At 42.2% G+C, this 17,405-nt stretch overlaps 1 protein-coding gene across 3 annotated transcripts in view; it reads left to right on the plus strand.

Moving 5' to 3' along the window:
• LOC133149911 (receptor tyrosine-protein kinase erbB-4-like) overlaps window positions 1–17,405 on the plus strand; it is a 133,514-nt gene that overhangs the window by 98,619 nt on the left and 17,490 nt on the right. For 2 of the 3 annotated variants that reach the window (XM_061272145.1, XM_061272147.1), the window contains exons 14-20: window positions 1,242–1,335; window positions 3,497–3,651; window positions 4,198–4,242; window positions 6,411–6,543; window positions 12,228–12,350; window positions 12,424–12,522; window positions 14,268–14,453. In XM_061272145.1, coding sequence (XP_061128129.1) covers window positions 1,242–1,335; window positions 3,497–3,651; window positions 4,198–4,242; window positions 6,411–6,543; window positions 12,228–12,350; window positions 12,424–12,522; window positions 14,268–14,453 — 835 coding nt within the window. The remainder of the gene's footprint in view (window positions 1–1,241; window positions 1,336–3,496; window positions 3,652–4,197; window positions 4,243–6,410; window positions 6,544–12,227; window positions 12,351–12,423; window positions 12,523–14,267; window positions 14,454–17,405) is intronic. The other variant, XM_061272146.1, reaches the window with a different exon arrangement.

The raw sequence follows: 17,405 nt of genomic DNA on the forward strand, positions 1-17,405 counted from the left end.
AAAGTGTTTTTGATCTCCTTACTTACCTCAACTCGCCATTGAACCAAAAATTATTGTTAAAATGTACGTAATGTTTTTATTTTTATTTTATTTTTTATTATTATTTATTATTATTATTGTATATTTTTATTATTAATTTATCATATAAATTAATAATAATATATAGATGATCAAGTGTTTTTGATCAGTAGCGCTCGTTACTTACCTCACCTCACCATTGAACCAAAAATTATTGTTAAAATGTACGTAATGTTTGTATTTTTATTTTATTTTTTATTATTATTTATTATTATTATTGTATATTTTTATTATTAATTTATCATATAAATTAATAATAATATATAGATGATCAAGTGTTTTTGATCAGTAGCGCTCGTTACTTACCTCACCTCGCCATTGAACCAAAAAAGTATTATTAAAATGTATGTAATGTTTTTATTTTTATCTTATTTTTTATTATTATTGTATATTTTTATTATTCATTTATCATGTAATTTTTTTATTTTTATCTTATTTTTAATTATTATTGTATATTTTTATTATTAATTTATCATGTCAAATGATTGATAATATGTAGATTATCAATAATCATTGGCTGCTTTGGACAAAAACAAAGGAGCGTGGCAGATTTCAGCAGCATGTCCCCGATAGCGCCTGCTGATATAATTATCGTGTATAAAGCCAATATTTGCCTTGAGAGATGGAAAAACAAAAGCATTTGTACGAAGCCCAACTCTGTAAAGTGCCTCGACTCCTACGGCTTCAGAAAAGCTTGGCGGCGCTCACCATTTCCTTCGCCCTCACCCTCTCCTCATCAAACACTGGCCGTTCCCCGGTGCCTTCCCCCCCTGTGCGCTCACATCCTCCCACCAGCTCTCCCGCCTCCTTTGGTGCAGGGCTTTGTGTTTGCAGCGATTTAAAAATCCCTTCATTATTCATAGGCCTTTCTCTGTCTGCCTATTGACCATCTTGAGCCTTTAACTTGATCAAATAGTCAGTGGCGGATTGCTGCCCTCAACGGCGGGGCACTCTGGCAGCCGCCCCAATTAAAAGTCCGGGAGAGAGAGGTGGCACGGGTGAAAGAAAGTTGATCGGGGTGCGTCACGCCATGTTGGTTGAAATCAAAAGGCTCCTATGTAGCGCTCGTGGAAATCTTTGCTCAGTATGCTCAGATCAATATTTCAACGCGCTTTCAAATCCATTATACATACGTCGCAATCTTTTCCGTTTCTCTCCATCAGGGAACGGCGGGAATTTGCCAATGGTTCCGTGTGTTTGGAGTGTGATAGCCAGTGCCAGAGGATGGACGGTAACGCCATGACGTGTCTGGGACAGGTAAGGAACTTTTACCTGTTGCACCATTAACGGCAGCATGAATGATGAATAGCTTTAGCCACACTTCAAATCTGTTATTATTTGAAAAAATATTCAAAATACACACACTACATGACAAATTCATTTGGATATTTGTGTAAGACAAGCACATCAGGCTGAAGGTCTCAATTGATTCATAAAGCAATCACCCACAGCAGTAATGTGAATTTTTCAGCATATTGGGACTCCAAACGAGGCCCCCATTATTTGGATATGACAAGGAAGCTGTAAATATATTCATAAATGTAACACGGCGCCAAGACAAAGTCTAACTTCCAAATCAAAGTTTCAGCAAGCACATTGACGCCTTTGTAAGCTTTTAAGTTGAAGTCGTGTTGATGTCATGACGGCTAGTTTGACCGTCAGGAGTTTTCATCTTAAATTACCGTATTTTCCGGACTATAAGGCGCACCTAAAAACCTAAAATTTTCTCAAAAGCTGACAGTGCGCTTTACTGTCCGGTGCACCTTATATATGGACCAAATTCCTAAATTTAGATTGGCCCGAAGCATTATGTCATGAAATCAATCATAAGTGGCCTGCTGAAGACTATGAATCATGACTCAAAAAGACTATGGATCATTATTTTGTGATTATAAAGTCATTTGTTGCGTCTGAAGTTGAAATAAAAAAGATAAAATGGAGAATGATTCGATTTGGATTAAAAATCGGACATGATTCATTAATGTTGCGCCTTATATAAGGACAAAGTTTTAAAATAGGCCATTCATTGAAGGTGCGCCTTATAGTCCGGAAAATACGGTAATGCCATTTATATTTTTTACCATCACAGTTGGAACCAACATCAACCCAATGCCATCCTGAAATCATGTTTCCTCTCTAAATAAGCGTGCTAAGAAACTGCGAGTTAATTCCTCCACCACTTGTATGATACAGCACGTTAGCAGCTAGCTAACAACTAACTGCTAGCAGTTAGCGCCCAAATGGCAACGACATCTGACAGCTGTTGTGTTGCTTTGCTTTCATTCTTTTTGTCGTTTTTAATGATATGGACATGGGCTAATTTTATGTAATTTACTCTCCAATTATTATTATTATTTTCATCTGTAGACACTCTCGAACGCATTCAAATGTCCAAATGTTTCCGTTATGGTTACACATGCAAACAGCAAATTTGAAACTCATATCATGTGGATAAACGTGCCAAAGATGACACTGTCCATCAGGACGTTCCAACACGACGAATGAGCAGCACCGCTGTTATTTTGTCCGCTCAGTCATCCAGCGATCTTATTTATTCATGAGCCGCTGCAGCTGAACATTTGCGCCACCTGTCATCTCCACCACTGCCATCCCCCGTGCGCTCGCTTGACATGACCTGATTTTGTTGATTGCCGCCTTCAACATGGAGGTGTGCCGGAATACACTCCAGGCAATTTGCGCTCGACATGTTATAAATCACCAAGCCCGCCAGCCACGTTAGCCGCGGCAGCGAGTGAGCACGCTAACAGGATTTGCCAGGTTTCAATTTGATTCCGTCATATGCTACTTTTAGTGGTTACCGTAATTTTCGGACTATAAATTGTGTTTTTTTTCATAGTTTGGGTGGGGGGGCGACTTATACTCAGGAGCGACTTATATACATTACCGTTCAAAAGTTTGGGGTCACAAAATTGTTTGGGTGACCCCAAACTTTTGAACGGTAGTGTATATATTCATTTAGATAATTATTTATAGATTATATATATAACCTTCTATGTAAAAAAATCTTATAATATATATGTACACTAATATTCATGGATTATATATAATCTTATACAAATATAAGATATAATTTATAATATTTAATTCATAATATTTTATTATAATAATATTTACACTACCGTTCAAAAGTTTGGGGTCACCCAAACAATTTTGTGACCCCAAACTTTTGAACGGTAGTGTACATATATTATATTTTATATTATATTATATATATATATATTATATATTTTATATATTTTTCACTTTTTTGGGCATTTTATGGCTGGTGCGACTTATACTCCGGTGCGATTTATAGTCCGAAAATCTTCGCCGTCGACAATTTAATACCGTATTTGGCTCACCATGGTTTTTGTTTTGGCTCTCTTTATTGCCACCCCGATGGATGGTCTTGATCCAGGGACCCGACCAGTGTGTGAACTGCCTCCACTTCAAAGACGGGCCCAACTGTGTGGAGAAATGCCCCGACGGCCTGCAGGGGGCCAATAGTTTCATCTTTAAGTACGCCAAGGCCAACAACGAGTGTCATCCCTGCCACGCCAACTGCACCCAGGGGTAAGAAAGATCATCTCGCTCGGGTGCCCAACGATTGTCCTGGGTTCATGTCTCTCACACAAGGACATGGAAAATAACAAGAAAACCAGGGGAGGGTGTTAAAACTCCAGACACCTGGTCCAACTCTTGTTGGCATGACAACAGCTGCGTCATGTCTTCATTTTTCTTCCTGTGGTTCTGGATTTACGTCAACACACCGAGTAAAAACATCGCCGAGGTCATAAGTCAACATGGTGGAACTAGTCGGCCGCTAAGCATCGGAGATTAGCTTCAGGACATTTTCACCGGACCTGCTCACTGATTTTTTTTCGCTTGCTTTATTGGTTGGATTATAGATGAAAATGGTTTTACATTCCCCAACAGTGTTTACTTGGTGTGAAACAAGCCACAACATACTTTCACCTCCTGTCATATCGTGATGAGTGGTCAGCCACGCTCGGGATTTCATTTCGTGCTCGGTGACAGCTGAGTGACGCCAGAGAAAGACAAGCAGAGGTTTACTCATAACCTGTCCGTGTTTTAATGGACGACATCTCTGCCCCGCAGGTGTGTCGGGCCCAGACTGCCAGATTGTGTCGGGATGATGGACAGGTAAGGGATCTCGGAAATCATTCTTCATTTTGGTCGGGGAAACCCGATTTGCTGTCCGAACGCACAATTGGAGGACACGCTATCGACAAAATTATCGAGACGGACTGTATTTCAATAATAAATGGAAGGTTGACGAGACCTCGCGAATGCCGCTTTAAATCAATGGAAAAAAACTAAAAATATAAATAAATAAAAATCGGCCCCTGCTGACCTCACCGAGAATCCCGCGAAGGGTAAACAATTAAGACTACAGTGGACAATGTGGCGCAATAACTCTACTAACGTACAGATAAAAAAAAAAGTTATTTCAACAATTAGAGCAAATGTGACTCATTAGAATTGAGCCAAAACAGCGCAGGAGTAAGAGGGTATCCATTAAAGTACAAACGAGCGCCTCTGGGGTCTTCTCCGCTCACATAATAGAGCTGATGTTCCCGCCTTTTATCCGGCGGTGACCTGGCGTCGCCCGTAAATCCTCTCCTCCTAATTAGAGAAGTCCTTCCCATTGTCTCACCTTGTGCCAGACGACTGTCTGCTTCTCACCCTTCTGCTGTCTGCTTTCTGGTTGCGTGACCCCGCCTTTTCTGTTATTTTGCATATATCAAATCTTTTTTTTAATTTTTTTTTTTATGTTCCTTCTCCCATTTTTTCCATTCTCTCTTTCACATTTATTTATTGATTTATTGATTTATTTAAAAATATATTATATATTTTTTTATTTACCGTATTTTACGGACTATAAGGCGCACCTAAAAACCTCAAATTTTCTCAAAAGCCGACAGTGCGCCTTATAGTCCTTATATATGGACCAAATAGAGAATGATGGATGGATGGAACTTTACCTTTTTAAGTTTACTGATCTATTTGACTGTTTTGTTTTGTACTTATTAAAGTAAGCTTTACATGTTTATTTTGTGTGTTGTGTGATATTAACATGATTGATATATTGTTATTGTTTTCACTATTTCAAGTTATTATATTGTGATTGCATTAATGGTCCGCCTTATAGTCCGGTGCGCCTTCTATATGGACAAAGTTTTAAAATGGGCCATTCATTGGTGCGCCTTATAGTCCGGAAAATACGGTATTCATTCATTCTTTCTTCCATGTCCTTTTCAGCCGCTCTCAATTCTTTTCGAGTCTCCTTGCTCGGCTACCCTCGTCCACCTAATCGGCCCAAACTGCCGCATTACTATTCACAACGTGGCCGTATATCTCATTATGTTGAAACCCAAAGCCTCTTTGTAAATTTCAAGCCCCCACCACCACCACACTCGCCTATTTAGGTCCGCCACAATCGATACAGCACCTCACGCCGCCGCCGTAGCGGTGTGCTACACAAATCTTCCATTAGTCACTAATGGCCTCTGTAACAAATGGAGTTTTCAACGTCAAGTATGAGGTAGCAGCAGGTGTCCTTATTTTATTTTAGATTTCCATTCATCGTATCCATAAAGCTAACACACCTCATGATATAGGGAAAATGAAAAGAAAGAAGAGGGAAAGGACATTGACATTGCCAAATACATTAATACCAAGTCAAGCGTGGTCCCCTTGCGGTCCATCTCAACAATTCAAATCATTTTTATTATATCAAGTTGTTGCCTTATGGTGGTGATTCTGATGAAGTCAATAGATTATAATTTAGGGGCGCTAACAAGAGGGCTAGCATAGCTCGACACGCAAAAGTCTACGTAGAAAGACCCTCAAATTCGGTGTTCTAACATTAGTTGAGAATTATTGTTATTATTTAATTTTTCCCCAAACATTTGGGTCTCCATGCTAGATCCAAACGCTGCTGGATAGAAGAGTAGGAGCGGATTATGGAATGGACTGGTTATGCATGATTGCTAATATCAGAGATTCTGGATGTAGACCAATATAATATTTTTTTCCCTCTAATAACAGACTGATAGGCCTTACTTGTGAACACAGTTCTCCAATAAGATTCCCATTTATCATCCCTCACATTCACAAAAACGTCTTTAGCCCTCCTCAGATCTGGATAAAATGCAGACAAAAGCCGTTTTATCTCCTTCGGCTAACTTTAACAAAGGAAGCAGCTCTCACTTGGAAACTGCTACGTTTCTATTCTGTTTGTGCTGCGTTTTTGCGCGTCCCACCGAGTTTTCAACAACACCCCCGCTGCCCACTTCTCCTATCCGCAGGACGCCCCTCATCGCCACCGGAATCATCGGCGGCCTCTTCGTCATCGTCATTGTGGCGCTCAGTGTTGCCGTCTATGTTCGGCGAAAAAGCATCAAGAAGAAGAGGGCCTTGCGTCGCTTCTTGGAGACAGAGGTCAGGACGGTATTATTCTATTTTTTTTTCTGTGTTGGGCGTCTCGATTTGTACTCATTTTTGGGATGTGTTATTCCGTTCTTCAGCCGATAAATATCATCGCCTACGCGCTGTAGAGTAAACTAGCGAGACATTTTCAAACAGATGCTTTACATTGTTGACAGATCGCCACTATCGGAAATGTTGGCGGTCCTATCGGTTTCAAAATCAGGTCAAAATACAAACAAAATGGCCGTATTGTGCTTGAGTCACTTTACCTCAGGGGTGTTAAACTCATTCTTAATGTGGGCCACTTTGTACTTGCGGCTTATGACAGTGACATCAAATAAATGTTTAATGAATACATATAATTATTTGTATTATTATTGTTCAAATCACTGTAAAATAATAATACCGTTTTTTCCCATGTATAATGCGCAAAATTTAACTAATTTATTGTCCTAAAATCTGGGGTGCGCATTATACATGGGTACTTATTTTTTTATTTTTATTTTATTAATTTTTTTCCGGAGGCCGCCATTACAGATGCGCTTTCTTCGCTGCTGTTCACTTCAAACACGCGCCATACGAACACAATGCTCTCGTATCAGACGCTTGCTCGATCACCTGCTCGTTTGCTGTCACAATGTACCTACCCTACACAAATCCGAAACATTTCTTCGCTATCGAGTTTGCTAGCGCATGCGCAGTGATACTGACCGGCAGAATGACATCCGGTTGTTCCCAAAGAGGATCTTTTTTCTGAAATAATTTTACGTTTACGGACTTAAGTGGGGGTCAAAATTTGGGTGCGTATTATACATGGGTACAGGCTTTTTTCCAGCATCAACATGCCATTTTTAGGGTGCGTATTATACATGGGGGCGCATTATACATGGAAAAAACGGTAATACATTTATCAAGGATCATGCAAGTTGACATGATTTGCTTTCACGGGCCATATAAATGACATGGCGGGCCGGATCTGGCCCCCGGGCCTTGAGTTTGACACCAATGATTGTGACTGTTAATGACACCTAACCACACAAGGAGGCATCTGTGTGAGTTGTCCTTGAGGAGGATCCTTGCTGTATCTCCGCACGTCTGCACACACTTCAGGGTCAGGTTCAGTCGTGTCATCGCCGCAGGCCCCACCACTGCCCCATAGGAGTCCGCTTGTCATTCCACGTTTGGATCATTTTCAGGTGAAGGCAGCAGCTTGTAGGCAGCTGTCAGGGTGGAGCCAGAGGAGGTCGGTTAGCTGCAGGAACTTTCGGCCATTTCTCATCCCCAAACGCTCCTCTTCATCCACTGGTCATCCAGTCAGGAAATCGTGACGGACTTGAACAGAAAAGGAGCTTTTTGAAAACTCTTGTTTTAAAGCATTGTGCATAAAAAGAGGTTTGGTTTCCAGGGGGGCTTCTTCAAAAATTCCATGTTTGAACTACACATCATCAATGGAGGCTCCTCTCAAGGTGACGATAGGGGAAAGTCTGAGTTAAAAGAAGAATGAGTCACGGGGGAGACATAAAAATGGGTTCACAGATCAAAAGTGAGGGAGGGAAAAAAAAGAAGAGATGAGATGGAGTAACGAAAGACAGCGAATGGCAAAACAAAGGAATGAACGAAGTGTGCTTTGCAAGTCAACAGTCTTCACAGCGCGCTTGATATTGAAATGGCCGCCATGTCCTCAGATCCCAGTTTGACAGCTTGTACTGGAGGCATCTTTTTCTCAACTGACACAAGAGGTGAGCTCTCTGTTTTACGCTCGAAGCCCCCAAAAAAAAGGCAACGGACCCCGGACACTGAGCCTTCATCCAGACACTCTTGATCTCAGTCATCAGGGTGCGTTATTTGTTTGAATTGAGGATCAAAATTTCACCAGCCTTGCAAAAAAAGTCTCCGACTGACAATGAGGCCTACGAACGCCTCCCGTGTGTTAAGAAGGCAAACGCTTGAGTAAGCAGAGGGAGAAGGGAGTCGATCCTTTTTTGCTGAGTTTTTGTTCAAACTATTTGTTCTCCCTGAATTACGACATTTCCTGCAATTATATGTATCCGACTTTGGTGAAAAGTTTTCAACGATGGTTGAGTCTCCAAGAGAATTTTCTCAATCTATTTCCAATATTGTGGCAGATTTGAGTCACTGGGATTCAGCACCCTCATTAATTATGTAGCAAATCATTTTTGGAAGATAAATGCGATCCCAGCCAGATGCCTTATTATTTTTAATCAATTCAAAAGGGAGCAACTAGTAATTCATCTTCACTGTCTGTTTTGATTTTGGACACGTTTGCATTTTTTTAATTCGAGTTTTGCATTATGATAATGTCTTGAACGCAGCTGGCATAGAAAAGAAAACAAAAAAAAAAACAACACCCGGGTAAGATGATTTCAACTTTGTTCTGATTCTTTTCCAGTAAGTTTAGATAAGGGTGTTTTTCTTGAACTTGCGTCTTTCCATTTCCCAGCGGAGCAGTGAAAATGTACACCTGCGTGTTCATTAATGCATGAAGGTTATTAATTTTTCAAGCCTTGTCTTGTTTGACGGTGGAGCACGTAGCTTATTTGTCCAGCCAAACTCACCTCGCATCGCCACTGTGGCACCGGCGGAGCTCATTTGGCCGAGGCACGCCGCGTTATTAGCCAGTAAATAAAGTGGCGGCGCGGGCCGAGAAGAGCCGGAGACAATCTCATCTACGGCCACGGGCGTGCTTTCTATTTACCGCCTCGGTCGTGTCACTCTCTTGACGGCTCTCGTCGTGGCTTCCGTCCAGCGGGCTCCTAATGAAACAATAACAGCGACAGCCTGTCGCCATTTGTTCTGATTACAGCTTCACCACGGTGTCGACTCGATTTCGCCTCCCCTATCGCATCACTCTTGCTCTCTTGTCACACGTGGTCGGTGAGATCAAACACGTGGATGCTAATCACGCTCTTTGCCCAAATGTCGTGCGGATTTGATGGATCACCAGCGCGGACAAACCTCTTCCCATTTATATTTCACATTCCGGAGATCCCAATTGTTCAATAATAGATGCGCTTCCATGAAAAAATAGTTTTGTGAAATTTATATTTTTCAGCATCAATACTGGATTACACGCTGAAGAAAAAAAAATAGCCTGCGTTGTTAGCATCGACTCTTTAAAATGTCTTTAAAGTCCCACTAATGCTGAGGAGTAAGGCAACGCTGTTAGTTTGCTGAAGAAAAATTGGCCTGCGTTGTTAGCATCGACTCTTTAAAATCCCTCTAATGCTGATGAGGAAGACAACGCCGTTAGCTTGCGGAAGAAAAATTAGCCTGCGTTGTTAGCGCCGACAATCTAAAATGTCTTTAAAGTCCCTCTAATGCTGATGAGTAAGGCCACGCTGTTAGCTTGCTGAAGAAAAATTAGCCTGCGTTGTTAGCTCCGACAATCTAAAATGTCTTTAAAATCCCTCTAATGCTGATGAGTAAGGCCACGCTGTTAGCTTGCTGAAGAAAAATGAGTTGCACTGACACTTTAAAATGTCTTTAAAGTCCCTCTCATGCGGATGAGTAAAACAACACTGTTAGCTTGTCCGTCTTATCGGGGTTAGCGCTAACGTTTCCACGATAAAAGATGAGAGGACAGCCATCACGTCCTTGTTCAACACGCAGTTTCCATCTCGTTGTAGTGTTAGCACAGAACGCTAACAGCTGAACACGGGATTTATGAGGTCCGGAACACAGACAAAGCATAAAACAAAGTCAAAAGAAAAGTGAGCTGGAGCCAAAACAGGCACGCCCATGTTGGAAAAAGAAAACGGTGAGCTGATCTTAAAAGTTTGAAGAATCGGATAGTTGGAATTCCATTAGGAAGAGAATGAATTACGATTCCAGGTGAGCTAAAAAGTCTAATGGAGTAATTAATTGATTTCGGTTCTTTTTTTCCTAGCTCGGCCTGCTAACCTACTTCCTGCCGTGACATCACAGCGGGTCTCCGCCTCAGGGCTCGAATCCATCAAGCAACAAATCACTAACAGGCCCAAGTCGTCCATTGTGTGCGGGCGGCGATTTCGCAGCTCTTCTCGCCGTGATGGTTTTATGTCACGTCCAGCGAGCGCTTGAGTGGCTGACCTGCTGATGTACGCTCTCATTATATTGTTTGATGGCCGTGGTTGAGCGGCGTGATTATGCCGCTGATAAACCGCAACGCGCCCGGGCTCCGATGGGCTCATTAAGACGCGTATCGATCGGACGCATTGACTTGTTGTGTGCGGGGATGTGTGTAGTGTGCCTCCATCTGAGCTTCCGTTTGGGTGGCCGGCGGATGTCAATACGACTTTGCCAATATTTACGAGCACGGGCCGTTCAATTTGCCGTTTGGTTGGATTTCTGTCCGGCTCTTACTTCCCCTCAATTAACTCGATTACAGGTGAGGCCGCGCTTGTTTCCATTAAGAGGTTTTGCGGAGTGGCGAGGAGAGCGGCTGGCCGGCGAACGGCCTGGTGTCAGCTTTAACCGGATGCCAGGTGGAGCTGGTCGTAAACATTGGCACGGAACGGGCTTGCTATGTGCACAGCCGGTGAGATACGATTCTCGCTCTGCCGCGCTAGCAGCTGACAGCGGACAGATTTGTTCAGCGCGGGAACGCTCCAGCTAATGTCGGGAATGTTAGCACCTTAGGAATATTTGTGTTCCGGAAGGTGTGTGAAATTTGGACACGAGTTCTAAAATCCTCGGTATCGGGATGGGACAGTCATTGATTGTTTTGGTTTCGTTTGACACGAATCATTTCTGCCGACTTCGGAAGTCAAATGGAACAAATGCTTCCAGCGGGTCTGAATGTGTTTTTTTTTTTGTTTTTGTTTTTTAATTCAAAGAGGAACATTTCTGGAAGTGAAAAATGTCAGTCAATTGTCGCGTCAGTAAATTCAACTCAAGTCAGTTTTAGGCCCAGCAGAGCTTCTTCTTCTTCTACTACTTATTGGTGGCACAAGCACATATGTATCTACGCTGAAAAACTAAAACAACGAAACGCCCATTGTATTTGAAATCAATATTCACAATCATCTCGTCATCATCAATCATCTCAAACGGTCAATAGATATAAATGTACATACAAATGTTTATTGAAATAAACATTCATTAAAAGTTCATAACAAGACAGCGCTTCCGTCTCTCTCTCTCTCTGTCTCTCTCTCTTTTTCTCTCGCTCTCTTTTTCTCTCTCTGTCTCTATCTCTATTTCTCCCTTTCTCTCTCTTTCTCTCTCTCTCTCTTTTTCTCTCGCTCTCTCTTTCTCTCTGTCGCTATCTCTATTTCTCCCTTTCTCTCTCTCTCTCTCTCTCTCTCTTGCTCTCTTTCTCTCTCTTTTTTCCTCTTTCTCTGTCTCTCCCTCCCCCCCCCCCCCCTCTCTCTCATGTTCCAAATATATCGATAAAATACTGTCCTCCAACAAAGAGTGCAAATTCTGTTGTTATGACAACCAATCAAAAGTAAGTTTTGACACATCACTGATATTCGACTTTGATTTAAACGCACTTGAAAGGTAAAGTGACCATCAGTGGCGATCGTAATAATTCCGACACGCGTCAATCACGTGACGTCATTTTTTATTTATTTTTTTTCCACCACGTCCGCCCATCTTTTTTAATTTTTCATCATTTGTCAGCAAAATGTCCATCTGTCCGTCAATCCGCCAAATTGACGGACTGACACGATCTGTGTTTTTTTTTTGGTCAGCTGGTGGAGCCCCTGACCCCCAGCGGAACAGCCCCCAACCAAGCTCAGCTGCGCATCCTCAAGGAGACGGAGTTGAAGAGAGTCAAAATTTTGGGCTCGGGGGCTTTTGGGACGGTCTACAAGGTGAGTGAGCCAACCGCATTTAAATCTCCATTGTGTCTACCGAGACTACGACAATAATTGCTTGATTTTCCAGGGCATCTGGGTACCAGAAGGTGAGACGGTGAAGATCCCAGTGGCCATTAAAATCCTAAACGAGACCACCGGCCCCAAAGCCAATGTGGCGTTCATGGACGTGCGTATTCCCGTCGCCTGCCACTTTGTTGGTTGTAAATTTTTATGAAAGTAGCATCTCAGGGATAAAAATGAATTGCCAAGACTGGATGAGACTATTAAAACCACCACTTGTTTATGATACGCGGCTTCGCCGGAGTCCCGCCAGGCAGGAGAACTTTTTGTTTTTATCACCCCTTCCCACCTTGCTCTCTTTTTTTTTTTTTAACCAATTTTTCTTCTTCACACTCTCTTGATTTCACTGGTCCCATTTTGGAGTTCTCTTCACCTCCCGCCTCTCGTCTCTTCTAGCTCTCCTTTTCTCCCAGCGGGACTCTGCGTCCATCCAGAGCCAATATGCTCACTCCGTCAGTTTGTTAAACAGCAATCTAAAGGCAGGCTCACGCCTCGCCACTAAGAAGCCCCCGCCACCGGATTGCCAGCTCCGAGCACAAGCGCTCACTCATGCACGGGCGCACACACACACATATCACAACAACAACAAAATGTTCCCCAGGTGATGGCAGCGGCGGCGGCGGCGCTAGCTTGATTTGCCAGCGTTGGCAGATATGCGAATGTGAGTGGCCGGATTTGTTATTTGAGTGGATGCAATTTGCCAAAAAAGCAGATATCGATGGGAGAGGTCCACTTCTTCAATGTCGTCGGTCGGATGTGTGTATTAAAATGACTTTGATGGGAAAATAGGGTCATCTGGCTGTAATGGAGGTCAATGTTCAGGAGAGAGGAGAGGAAGAAAGTAAAACAGCTGCACTACACACGCACACGCACGCACACACACACACACACACACACACGAGTTTAGTCCTGCCTATGAAGCTTTGATAGCAGGACCCATTTTTTGTCTTCGTAGACTTAACTTTATTCATCCCAATAAATAAAGCGCGTCGCAATAAATAAAAGGGTTGAGTGAGAAATCAATAACAATAATAAAGTACCGTAATTTACGGACTATCAGTCGCGGTTTTTTTCATGGTTTGGGTGGGGGGACGACTTATACTCAGGAGCGACTTATATACATATATATGTGGGGGGGTTTTCACTTTTTTGGGCATTTTATGGCTGGTGCGACTTATACACCGGTGCGACTTATAGTCCGAAAATTACGGTAATAAATAAAATAATTGAATTTTTTTTTTTTTTTTTCCATTTCCTCCCTTTACCTTTTTTGTGTTAAAAAATGTGAAGGCTATTTTTTTAAAGTGAAGACAATTTGCAATTTAGCCCGCGGGCCAGCGTTTGACACCCCTAGCAAACTTGGATTGACAAACTACTCTAAGAGTAGAGTCTACTGCCAGCCCCGATGGCGCCAAGTCGCCCTCTGAGCGTTTTAAAGCGGCGTGCAAGGTCGCGAGTCTCGTTCACATATGCCGTGGCCTACATTTAATGACGCCGGTGCAACATTTATGAAACTCTGCGTGAAAATGTGGATGGAAAAAGGTTGTGTTTGCGCTGCTTTGAAGACTTTCTGCAGTGTTTTCTTCAACTGGGAGAATACTCCACGGGCAAGACGCGGCATGCAAATTTGGTCGGCAACCCATCTTCATTTATGCATCCGTCTCCACCTCCGCTCGGAATATAGTGCACAAGTAGTCATGCATAATAGATACGCGGACGGGCGCCGGGTTTCTACTATGAAAGCAGAAGTTGATATTTGTTGACAAACAGACGTGATGACTCGGAAAGTTCAACTTGTGAGCGGAATGGAGAGTAGAGAGTGCTCTTAGTTGCTTTTTGTGTTTGACCCAGGAGGCGCTGATCATGGCCAGCATGGAGCACCCCCACCTGGTGCGTCTACTGGGAGTGTGCCTGAGCCCGACCATCCAGCTGGTCACCCAACTCATGCTGCACGGCTGCCTCCTCGACTACGTGCACGAGCACAAGGACAACATCGGCTCGCAGCTGCTGCTCAACTGGTGCGTCCAAATCGCCAAGGTAGGTGTCGATGATCCGGAGGAAAGCCGGGTTTTTGTTTTTTTTCTCAAGTGCTTGCTTTGGTCATATAAAATGATTATTCTATATTATTTTATTAAAATTATTTATTTAAAATTATTATTTTATATTATTTTATTACGTTATAAATTTAAAATGATTGTTTTATGTTATTTTGTTACAATTATATATTTAAAATTGTTATTTTTGGATAACAAAAAATAATTGTAATAATATAATTGCTACAATTATATATTTAAAATTGTTATTTTAAATATATAATATTTAAAATTGTTATTTTAAATATATAATTGTAACAAAATAATATAAAACAATAATTTTAAATATATAACGTAATAAAATAATATAAAATAATAATTAATTTAAAATCATATATTTATAATCATTATCAATAAAATAATAATAACATTTTTAATAATAAAATCCTTTTCAATAATTTTCAATAATCAACCTTTTGATTTCTTTCATCAAATGGTGGGACTAAATGATAATGCATATTAGATCATTTTTGGAAGGAGACTTTACATGTACTTTGGAAATCTTCAAAAGTTTTAAGCTCACGTGAAAATGGGTGGATTTAACTGGTGACGTTTTCTAAGTTGTGATGGACATCCTGATGTAAAGACCTTGGAAGAACGGCTGAGATGTTGATCCCTTGTCCCGAGGGAATCTTTTAATGTCAATCCAAAATTCGTCTACAGCAAAATTGGCTTCACTGTTGTAATAATTGGATAATACATCAAAATGCTTGATCAGCAATTATCATTCCAAGCCACATCATGGCCAGGTCAGGGTCATTTTCTGCTACCAGGTACCACCAGATAAGATTTTGCCATTTCTGTTTGGCCGGTCCTGTTGGTTCTCCCGAATGAGTGATCAGAGGATAGGTTAGATGAGGTGTGTGTGGAAGGGCTTAACCCTTGACCCCCACACACAAATGAATCTAAGTGCCTGAAGAGCAGGTTACTTAAGCCGCTACTTAGCGCTGTAATTGGATTCGATTGTGGCTGTTGCTCGTAAGATAGTGAGGGAGAGTGGAGCGCTTGATGGCAAGTCATTTTTTGTGACTTGTTGCGCATGAAGTGATCCTGCACTGCCTGACTGATTTCATTTGAACGACTTTTTATTGGACAAATGACATCATCGAGCTAGCATGAGTAAGGCTCATTTTCACCTTGGAAAGACGTCGCAGTAACAAAAGTAAAGTGAGCCAACTGGCAAATAGAAAACTGTCTATCCATTCACCCATCCAGTTATCCTTCCATCCATCCAGTTATACTTCCATCCATCCTCCCGGCCATCCATTATCCATCCATCTATCCATCCATCCATCATTCATCCATCCATCCATCCATCCTTCCATCCATCCATCCTTCCATCCATCATCCATCTATCTTTCCATCTATCCATCCATCCATCATCCATCTATCATCCATCTATCATCCATCCATCCATCATTTATCCATCCATCCATCCATCTATCATTCATCCATCATCTAGCCATCCTTCCATCCATCCATCCATCCATCCATCATCCATCCTTCCATCCATCATCCATCATCCATCATCCATCATCCATCCATCCATCCATCCATCCATCCATCCATCCATCCATTCATCCATCCTTCCTTCCTTTCATCCATCCATCCATCCATCCATCATCCATTATTCCATCCATCATCCATCCATCCTTCCTTCCTTCCTTCCTTCCTTCCTTCCTTCCTTCCTTCCTTCCTTCCTTCCTTCCTTCCTTCCTTCCTTCCTTCCTTCCTTCCTTCCTTCCTTCCTTCCTTCCTTCCTTCCTTTCATCCATCCATCCATCCATCATCCATCATCCATCCATCTATCCTTCCATCCATCATCTAGCCATCCTTCCTTCCATCCATCCATCCATCATCCATCCATCCATCATCCATCCATCCTTCCATCCATCCATCCATCCATCCATCCATCCATCCATCATCCATTCTTCCATCCATCATCCATCCTTCCATCCATCCATCCATGCATTTGCCCATCCATCCCATTATATGCATCCATCCATGCATTTGTCCATCCATCCATCCAACCATCGATCCTTCCATCCATCATCCAGCCATCCTTCCATCCATTCATCCAACCATCATTCATCCATCAGTCCATCCATCCATCCAATCTGAGCTAAAATTGTATTCAACAAATTTAAAGAAACATTAAAGACACTGTTTTGGCGGGAGAAAAGATCATTTCCTTCCAACGGCCCATGCAGCCCCCATCCCCACGACAAGTACACAAACATCCGTATGTGGGCTCTGACCCGGGCAGGTGACCGCTGCGCCGCAAATAGATTGGCTACGGCCTGTCGCCAGGCACTGACTCTCTATCACTGAGTGTTTTGGGCATTGAGATAATGGCTGCCATTAATCTACAGCCACACACAAAGCTGCCGCACTTGCACACACTGGCACAATGACTGACACTTGCATCAACGCACACACACAATGTAGCACAGCTGGGTCGCTTTCAATCTTTTAATTTATTAGTTTGTTCTTTTCTTTCCTCACCTGTAAACACCTCCCCCCATCTTTTTTCCCCCCACTGAGGCCAAGTGCTCTATTTAAAAGAAGTCAAAGTTTGCCCTTTAAACATTACCCAAGATACACTTGCACCATCGAGTGAGTGTGTGTGTGCATGTGCGCGCACGTGCATGTGTGTGTGTTCTCAACTTCTAAAATTGAACCAAGCATCAGTCATTTGCCGATTCTCTTGTCTGCTGAGTCATTTTTCTCTCGGTTTTAGATTATGAATGGAATAATTAGGTCGGCCATGTTTTTTTTAAATCAGTGGCTGCTGAATGAGCCACAGGGACTGATTTCATTTGGCTGTCCTTCCGCCGCGGCTCTCTCTGCGTTCCTCTCGTCGGGCTTTCCATCATCGGAGGTGCTGCGATGATGT

Source organism: Syngnathus typhle, linkage group LG2, assembly GCF_033458585.1.
Source record: "Syngnathus typhle isolate RoL2023-S1 ecotype Sweden linkage group LG2, RoL_Styp_1.0, whole genome shotgun sequence".
Taxonomy (NCBI): Eukaryota; Metazoa; Chordata; class Actinopteri; order Syngnathiformes; family Syngnathidae; genus Syngnathus; species Syngnathus typhle.